Raw genomic sequence first — 10,000 nt, 5'->3', positions numbered from 1 at the left:
AAAGACTCTGGGCGAGGGTTTGCAAGACCTCTACACCCAGGCGAAAGAGGGTCAGCGCGAGTGGTCACATCCGAAGTGGCCATGTCGTCAACGCTGAATTTTTCCTCCTCCGCGGCAGCAAGATGAAGACTGCCTTGTCTAACACCGCGTCACTAAGTGTTTTTTACTCACCAGGGCTGGCCCTGGCAGAAGCCAGGAGCCAGCCCGTGGCCCTAAACTCACTACGAAGAAAGAAGAGTTCGGAGCCCCAAAAACTGCTTCCTCCTCTCTCAAGAGAAAACACAAGAGAGAGAGAGAGAGACACACACACACACAAACACACACACACACACACACACACACACACACACACACACACACACACACACGCACACACACACACACACACACACACACACACACACACACACACACACACACACACGTGCCACCTTTCTCTTTGTCACCACTGCCACATGAAACTCCCTCCCGGCTGCCATTCGTACTGTATCATTTTTTTGAATTTGAAGTCGGATGCGGTTTTTCGAGCTCTGACCCAAAATCTGTTTTAGACATGCTGCCTAGCGGGACCCCCTCTCCAGGGGCCGCTGGGAGCAGTGGTGAAGTCAGTGAAGCTATGGAAGCACCCATGGATCCGTGGAGAAGACTGAGCGCCAGAGAACTGATGGCCCGGACAGTGGTATGTCCCGCAGTCAAAGATATCAAGCTGGCCACCTACGTGCAGTGCCTGGAAAAGCATGGAATCGAGGCTGAGGCGATCCTGTCTGTACAGGTGAGCTCCTCCGGGCAGTGCAGAAGAACCTTTACGGAATCCTCATTAGCCATTTTGGTGTCCAAGAACGGCTTCCTGCTCAATGAACGGCATATTTCCCCGGAATGTTTGGCGGGTACCCCCAACGTCCAGCTCCATATTCATGACATTCCTGTGTGGGTGAGTGATGGAGCCGTAGAAGCTGCACTTTCCCAGTACGGTACGGTGCAGGGTGCCATACGACATGGCAGACTCAAAATCCGGGATGGCGTTTTCATTGCGACAGGAGTGAGGTTTGCCACCTTCAAACTTGGCACAAACAAGATGGTACCATCGTACGTGAAATCACGGGACGGGAAGAGCAATTTCCGCGTGTACCATGCTGATCAAACACCCACATGCAGGCTATGCAACAAGCCAGGGCACATCGCCAAGGACTGCCCAGAAAAGACTCAAATAAGCAAATCAACCACCAAGACTTCGTCCAACAACAGAGCAGTAGACTCATCCTCCGAACATAAAACCAAAAACAACACCAGCCTTCTCTCCACCGAATCTGAGCGAGCGGAGGTACTTCTCTCAGACATAGTTGCCAACCGACAAGGTAACCAACAAGGCAAGGAATCTGATAGCGAATCAGACGATGACCATCAGTCAAGCTCCTCCGAGCCAGAAGACTTTGGTGCTACGCCAAACAACTCAGATCATGAACCGCTGGGGCAAGCAGTAGCATCAAACCAGACCACAAATGTCCACCATCAACACCGACCACCGGCTCAAGACTGCACTTTAGATTCATGCGAAGGCGAAGTCAACTCGGGCAACTCCAAGCGTTTGCGCCCGAGTGTCACCCCCGACAGACCTGAGGATAATGGCATGAGATCACGGAATCGCAAGAAGAGAAAGCAGCCCCCAGGAAGTGCATCACGGTGCTAGCGGCCTCTCCATCGAATCGAAGAAAAAGAACAAGCCAACAGGAATCGACTCGCAATGCCAGTAGTAAGTCACTATACTACTTTACTAGTCCTTTCATTTCTTTCAATACTCATGCTTAATCCTCACGCACAATCTTTTCTCCCCCACAATGCTATGCAATCAGATCATATTTCATACGATCGCTCTTTCTGCGGGACAAGCAAGTTCAATTTCCTGAGCTTCAACGCTCGCAGCTTGTTCAACAAAATGGACGAGATTGCGCAGGTAGCCATAGAAAAGAGACCCAGTCTTATCGCCATATGTGAAACTTGGGCAAACCCCCTAGAGCCAGACTCTCTATACGAACTCCCCGACTACTCCCTTTATAGGCATGATCGGCAGCACTGTAGAGGCGGAGGAGTCGCCGTGTATGTTCACTCATCCATCCCACACAAACACAAAACAAACATCACGATGAGCAACTTCGAATCACTCTGGCTCGAACTTGACCTACGGAATGTATCACTTACAGTCGGATGCTCCTACCGTCCTCCAAACACAGATCCGTACACATTCTGCCAACAACTGGAGCCCTGTCTAGGTCTCTGCAACATGAACTCTCCGTTTCTATTGGTAGGAGATATGAACGCAAAGCACACCTCATGGCTTTCCACTGATATCACTGATAGAGCTGGCGACCTGCTGAGCTACCTACTAGACACTGCAGGATTAAACCAGCACGTGTCTTTTCCGACCTGTATTTCCAGAGGCAACTTGAAGTCCTGCCTCGACGTTGTCATCTCCAACGTACCAGAAGAAGACCTATCTGTCACATTGTATCCCCCTGTCGGAGCGTCAGATCATGTACTCGTCGGAGGAAATGTGTCCCTTGCATGCCCACCACAAGCACCAACACCCCAGAAAAACGTCGAAGCTTGGCGCTGGAACTGGGACCCTGATCGCGTCGTCGCACTGAAAGAAGCCCTGAGCTCAATGCAGCTTTTGCCACCAGCTGAGGAAATCCCGCAGTTATCAATGACAGACCTCTGGTCGCATTGGCATGACTCGCTTATCAACACAGCACACTTGTACTGTACTAACTTCGCACCACGACGTACACACCAGACATGCCCAGGTCGGCGACCATGGATGACTCAACCGCTTCTTTGCAGCATTAAACTCAAGCATCAGCTCTACCGTCAGTATCTCAGAACTCGCAGCGCCGAGAACTGGCTCACATTCGTTACTCAACGCAATAGGACCACAACACTACTGAGAGAAGCTAAATCCGCCTTCGTATCCACTACCGCGCAAGGCGACGTAACTGGTGTCCCGCAGCGAAACCTGTACAAGTTAATGAAATCACTGCGCTCGTCCCCGAAAAAGGAGCTTCCACCTATTACAGCGAACGAAACAGTGGCTAGATCAGATGGAGAAAAGGCGGAAGCGTTTAACAATTTTTTCATTTCGGAAAGCCAGAAGTCCGTCTCCGGACCAACTGAAGCCGTGCCAGAGATTGGCGTGTCGCGCATCATCGGAAGCGAACTGAAGGAAATCATCACCATCCAGGAGGAGGTCAGAAAACTCCTTTCCACTCTTGATTTCCGGAAGTCGGCTGGGTACGATGGCATCCCGACGAAATTGCTCAAGATCACTGCAGACGAAATATCGTGCTCCCTCGCAACACTTTTCAACGAGTCCTTCTCGCGAGGCGAGCAGCCACAGGACTGGCGCGACGCCACTATCAGTCCTCTACACAAGAAAGCCTCTCGTGCAGAGGTCACCAATTATAGGCCAATCTCGCTCCTAAGCGTTGTCAGCAAGGTTCAGGAGAGGATTGTTCACCAACGCCTCTACACCCACATTGAGCCCCACCTACCGGCCGACCAATCTGGATTTCGATCTAAGGATAGTACTGAACTACAGCTCTCCCGCCTAGTGCATGAGATTTCCGCCAGCCGAGATTCCGGTCAGGCAGTGTCAGCATGCTTCTTTGACTTATCAAAGGCTTTTGACCGAGTCTGGCATGCTGGCCTCCTGGCCAAACTCGAGCACCTTGGTGTCCGTGGCATTGCCCTTACCTGGCTCACAAGCTACCTGACTCGCCGCCGACAACGCGTCAAGGTTGGCTCCGCTTTGTCATCATGGAAATCCATTCCAGCTGGAGTACCCCAGGGCTCTGTCCTGGGGCCTCTTCTTTTCCTGGTGTACACGATCGACCTCCCCCCAGCATGTACAAACTCTCACACTAAATGCAGCCAGTTCGCCGATGACACGGCACTCATCGCGACGCATTACACGAGGGATTTGTCAGCTGCATTCCTCCAACGTGCCGTGGACGCAGCAGGACGATGGTTGAAGGATTGGCATCTCCTCGTCAACACCACGAAAACCGTCGTCCTTTCCTTCCAACCCCAACACACCATCCACATCACGCTCCACTCGACTCGGCTGCAGCAGGTCCACCAACATAGGCACCTTGGTGTTACACTCCAAGACGATTTGCGATGGACCCAACACATCATAGAAACCACCAACAAAGCCAAAAAACTACTACACCAACTCCACAAGACACGTGGCACAATGAACGCTTCCAGCCTATTGTTAATATACACAACCTACATCCGACCCGTTCTCGAATATGGCAGCCTTGCCCTCTCCAACACCACACAGCAACAGCGGGACACACTGGAGAGAATTCAACGCCGTGCTATACGCATCTGCCTTCGGATTCCCCTCTTTGCACCAGTTCACCACAGCTCCCTCCTCCATCACGCAAAGCTCCCCACCCTTAGCTCACGACTCCTTGTTAAACAAGCCCTACTAGCATGGGACATCCACCACCAAACCTCCCCACCACACCTGCAACAACCACATCTTGCACCACAACGTCAACACCAACCATACACCCTTCGACAGACAAGGACCTACTCCATCGGACACGCACACACGAACAGGCACCGAGATTCCCCCATCAACAGTGCCCTCACCCTCTACAACTCACTCCCTATCGACATCACAACCCAACCTCGTAGAAATTCTTTCCGAAACAATGCATCCAGTCTTCTTTTGAGCAGTACCTGCTCCTGCTCCGCGCATCCCCCTGGTTTCTGATATCTCGAACGTGTACTTAACTATCTCGATCACCCCTGCTAACGTTATTGCCCCCGCTTGTTTTTCAAGATCCATTGCTTCTTGCCTCCCGGTTAATTTCCATCTAGCTGTTTCTGGCTAGTACCAGTTCTATCGCACTTATTAATCATCCTTATTGGCGTCACGCCATCGTGGAATAAAAGAATAATAAGAATAATAATCCAGCCCAAAATGTTTTATCGCTCTTGTCCGCACACACTTAACTACTGTACCACCTCGCCTCATTCTATCTGTTATAAAAAGTAGAATGGACCGAGGAACTACAAGTTACACTATAATGTCCACTAACACCAGCGGTTACTAAACATCAGCTCATGCGATAACATTGCACAACACTGAACGTCGGTGCTGACGTTCTACAACTAACTGGCTAACAGCTGTGGCACATCTTGGATGCGCACTCCAACAGCCTTCCCACTTGGAAGGTTCTAAGTTATAGAAATAACAAAAGGATTAGAACCATCCAAATTGGAAGGTTGTCGGAGTGCACATCCAAGATGTGCTAGAGCTGCTAGCCAGTTACTTGTAGAACGTCAGTACCGACGTTCAGTGTCGTGCAATGTTATCGCATGTGCTGATTGTTTAGTAGCTGGTTGTGTTCGTGGACATTATAGTGCAACTTGTACTTAGTCATTCCTTGATCCTGTTTTCCTCACACACACACACGCACACACACACACACACACACACACACACACACACACACACACACACACACACACACACACACACACTTGTTCTTGTTGCTTCTTGTTGCTTCTTGTTGCTTTTTGTTGCTTCTTGTTGCTTCTTGTTGCTCACTGCCAAAACTGGTCACGTGGGTCTCCCCGGGAGAGGGAAGAGAGACTCAAAAGGAATCTTGGAAAGATGACTCAATTGGCCATTGAACCACCCAACGGCCGACACCCCCTGAAATCCCCAAACTAGGGGGGAAATGATCCCACTTATGGGCTCACCGCACCTCAGTAAGTGGGTGAGGACAAGGTGCAGAAAAAGGATTGACGGCATCAGGGTATCCGTCCCGGGATCCAACTGCAGTTACCCCTGCTCCCAGTGAAGGTAATACTTGCTACTAGTGTGGGTGGCTAAATCAGAGTGGATCTGATAAAAGCTTCACTAGCACCATTGATTACACAAGAGTTAATCTAGCCAGAAGCAGTTCATGGTTAATAGTCCTGCGGCCCAAATCTAAAAGACGTTGTTTTGCAAGTCCCGTTTCAGTCTCAAGCAGACAACCTGAGCTTTGCATGGGTGGAAAGACCATGTCCTAGGGATGTCGAAACGGCTTGTTGTCATGTCCAGAACTAGGGCATAAGCTGGGGAGAACCAATTTTAGGTTTCGTTACGGAAGTCGTTATTTTACGTTATTTTACGACTCCTTGATTGAAATTGGCAGCATGTGATACGATATTTTATTGAAAATTAGTGCAGTCGATGTGAATTTGTTCTTGTATTTGGATGATTCGTAGATCATGGTTGCCCTTTGCCGAGCGTTCATTTCCTATTGATGGTGATTAGAGATGGCACAGATTGATTTGTTGTAAAATTCGACCAAAATCACCCCCAAACATGGATCTTTCGTATGAGAGGATTTCATTTATTGGGACACGATCTCGACAACACCAGCGGAAGAGAGCTAGCACGAGCGAAGCAAAGGACACCGGAAAACGGCAGAGTGATAGCGATCATAAGCTGATCTTAGCAAACGAGCGATATGGAAGATGTTGTAAATAATAGCGCAGTAGTGTATTTGTCATTTGCTGCAGAGTTGAAAAGTACAATTCAAATTCAAATCAATTCAAAAACTTCAATAGTGCGGTCCACTAGCCTTAGCTTTCAGACTCACTGTCCGATTCACAGTCGGACTTACAGTCCAATCCACTATCGAAACTGCCTTCACCCTCATCATGGCGTTGTGTGCATGCGCGCGTGCGCACACACACACGTACACACACCGCACAACACATGACATTGTGCGCGCGCGCGCTCGCACACACACATACACAAACCACACACGCACACACACACACACCGCACAACACATGGCATTGTGTGTGCGCGTCCGCGCGCGCACACACTCACACATCACATAGCACGCTAGAGATCAGCAAGAACCTGCTGCGACCGTGGTTGAGATGGCGCTGTAGAAGACACCGCAGCCGCCACTGGTTGCCTCGCACCCGAGGTTATAGTCAAAGCCGTACTAGCCGACACATCTGTACTGGAGGCTGATGTAGTACCCAGAGATGAAACGGATCCACTGGTGTTCACCTGACGCGGCGGAGTAGCGGATCCTTTGAAGCCGAAATGAGTGGGCAACACGACATTGGCGGGGACAAGCCCAGTGGATATCGCAGCGGGCCTATCGTAACTCCTGGCAGTGAGCCTATCGTAATTCCTGGCAGTGGGCCCGTCGTAACTCCTGGCATTGGGCCCGTTCTCTTGCCGGACACTGGGGTGCGCAGTGGACGTGGATGCGGGCAGGAAATCTGCGGCGACCGGCTGGACTGGGATGGTTGGAGCCGGGCCAGGTGCGTTACTAGTATGACTGTTCGGCAATGACTGGGTATTACCGGCCATCGGACCGTTTGCAGACGACACAGACAAGTGGTTGCTCCGTGAAGAGTGCGCCTGTATACCCATGCCACTTACCATACATGTCAATTGCTGAAGGAAACACACAGTTCAAACACAAAACGCAAATGAAACACGCCAATGAAATTCGATCCTTAAACAAGTCAAGTTCGCATGTCCGCGTTATCACGGGCTATACAATTGTGTTTAGAAAACAACCAGTTTATAATTCTGTCTCTTCTTGCTTAAAGTCAGCCTAGAATACTGACGTCAGCTTTGGACATTACTCTGACTCGGACCACAAGCCCTGATTTATTCTGACCTACATGTGTACCGTGTGAAGTAGCGCGAGAGCCAAGCTGGTCGTAATAATACGTGTAACAGCCACGAACGTAATTCAACCAAAGAAGACTACCACACTACATGAGCATGAACACTTGCATTCCATTTAATACATTCCTATGTTGTAGATGTCAGGCACTGTAGTGTTCACGTCTACATACACATTGTGGCATTCCTTGGCCACCCAGACATTCATGATAGTAGCGCATCGTGTTATGTTATGCATGCAGCATGTGCCGTTTCCCGAGCGCGCGTGTGAAATGAACTTAGCGGCTTTTAGTTGCTGTGCATGAGTTGAGTCTGGACTCATGATCTGGTGTGTACATGCAATCATGTGATCTTGTAGTTGAGCGTATGTGTTATTTGGATTTCCTTGGTCATGACCAAACAATAAAACATGATCAAATTATTTCTACACATTCAACAATGCCAAGAACTCACCTGGTCCCCAAGTAGCTCATTATCTTCTTTTTCAGCATGAAAGTTGGATACTAAGGCGGAGTGTGATGGTCGGCCAAGCTGGTGCCGTTTGCAGTTATTGTACTTATCCGTGAGAAGCTTCATGGGCAAGGCCCTTGCAGACTTCAACTCGGACTGTATATACAGCACCAGGCTGTCAAATATTTCGTAGGCCGACGGCTGGTCATTCCCTTTGCCACTTCGTTGCCGGTGCATAGTGGCCAGGTGGGTGAAGGCACTGTAGCATGCTCCGACGTTGATAGTGGATTTCCGCTGCAACGCAATCTGGGCCATTCTGGAGCGAAAGCCAAAATTCTTGCGTTGTTCTCCAACTCTGCTAGATGCACATGTCATGAGGCACAAGTCTGCAGATGTGGATTCAATCATTGTACATCTCTCCTTGTTCTACGCTTTGCTGGTACATGGTGTCCCATCATCACATACATGTATCTCCTCCAATTCAGAATGGCTTGAAAAGTCATGGCCACGTCCAAGTTGCAGCCGACCCAGCAACGTTTTGTTAGTGTATGTACTGTAGCACTTGCGGTGGTACCATCCGCGGACGCTCTCGCACAAGAAGGTATAGCTCGTCCTGCCTGCATTTAGCAGCTTCAAACAAAGTTTCCCAACTCTGCAAAGTAAATCGGGTTTGCTTTTCCTGCGATGCATTGAACGCAATGGCACAAGCAAAATTCCCACGATACAACGCCATTCCCAGGACGAGGCCTAAGAAGCTCCACGGCCTCTTCCTCCATCATGTCAAAAGGTGTCTACCATGCTGTGAGTGGTGGGCAGGAGGCACTCAAACAGCGCGAAACGCAACTACTATCCAACTACCAAACGAAAATGCAATTCTACATTTCAAAGAGTATCCTGTCGGTGTCGTCGTCATCTTCAAAAATTTGAAAAAGGCGCTCCTTTCCGTGAACTGTGCACCCCCAGATGGTGCGCAGTATCGCCGACGAGAGCGGAGAAATTGGCTTCTCCTGAGCTTCTGCCCTAACTCTGAAGATGACAACAAGCGGAATCCAGGTCAGGTATACATACTTTAGGACGTAGTGAAGAACCCAGGTTGTCTGCTTGAGACTGAAACGGATTTTTTTTTTGAAGTTTGGGCCGCTGGACTATAACAGGTATACTTCAAATAGAAAGTATAATGAACCCTGGAACCAACAAAGGTGGCAGGTACAACATTACACCTTCAAGCAGCCGAGTCCGTTGGCTCGGCAACAGGCCCAGCACAATCAGGCATAACAGAACTAGCTGGCACACACACACACACACACACACACACACACACACACACACACACACACACACACACACACACACACACACACACACACACACACATACACACACACACACATACATACGCGCGCGCGCGAGCGCACACCGATGACAACGGAAACTGGGAGCGAAGGCCACGCAGAACGAATCCAGAAGTTGCAGTATACAAGAGTTTCACCACCGCTGCCACCAATGTTGCACAGTCAACTTCGCTAATAACGGCTGTGGATATAACGACAATTCGCTAATAACGGCTGTGGATATAACGACAATTCGCGAATAACGGCTGCGGATATAACGACAATTCGCGAATAACGGCTGCGGATATAACGACAATTCGCGAATAACGGCTGCGGATATAACGACAATTCGCTAATAACGACTGCGGATATAACGACAATTCGCGAATAACGACTGCGGATATAACGACAATTCGCGAATAACGACTGCGGATATAACGACAATTCGCGAATAACGGCTGCGGATATAGCGACAATTCGCTAATAACGGCTGTGG

The 10,000-nt window shown here is 49.6% G+C and overlaps 2 protein-coding genes across 2 annotated transcripts in view; one reads left to right on the top strand and one right to left on the bottom strand.

The window, feature by feature from the left end:
* The window catches only part of LOC135812994 (uncharacterized), a 54,989-nt gene that overhangs the window by 42,207 nt on the left and 2,782 nt on the right, over positions 1-10,000 (top strand). The gene's annotated exons all lie outside the window — the stretch shown is intronic.
* LOC135811950 (uncharacterized) lies at positions 6,394-9,242 on the bottom strand. Its single transcript, XM_065325229.1, has 2 exons — positions 8,177-9,242; positions 6,394-7,486 (listed from the first exon to the last, which is right to left on the bottom strand). The coding sequence occupies exons 1-2, from the start codon at positions 8,579-8,581 to the stop codon at positions 6,917-6,919; spliced, it is 975 nt and encodes a 324-aa protein (XP_065181301.1). The 5' UTR covers positions 8,582-9,242; the 3' UTR covers positions 6,394-6,916.

The sequence above is a fragment of the Sycon ciliatum genome, chromosome 3 (genome assembly GCF_964019385.1).
Source record: "Sycon ciliatum chromosome 3, ocSycCili1.1, whole genome shotgun sequence".
NCBI classification, from domain to species: Eukaryota; Metazoa; Porifera; class Calcarea; order Leucosolenida; family Sycettidae; genus Sycon; species Sycon ciliatum.
Note: the sequence above shows the minus strand (reverse complement) of the source record. Positions and strands in the feature narration are given on the sequence as shown.

Coding starts and splice junctions, on each gene's coding strand:
- LOC135811950 (XM_065325229.1), bottom strand. CDS start 8,581: ATGATTGAATCCACATCTGCAGACTTGTGCCTCATGACATGTGCATCT. Junction 7,487..8,176: donor ATGAGCTACTTGGGGACCAG/GTGAGTTCTTGG, acceptor TGTTTCCTTCAG/CAATTGACATGTATGGTAAG.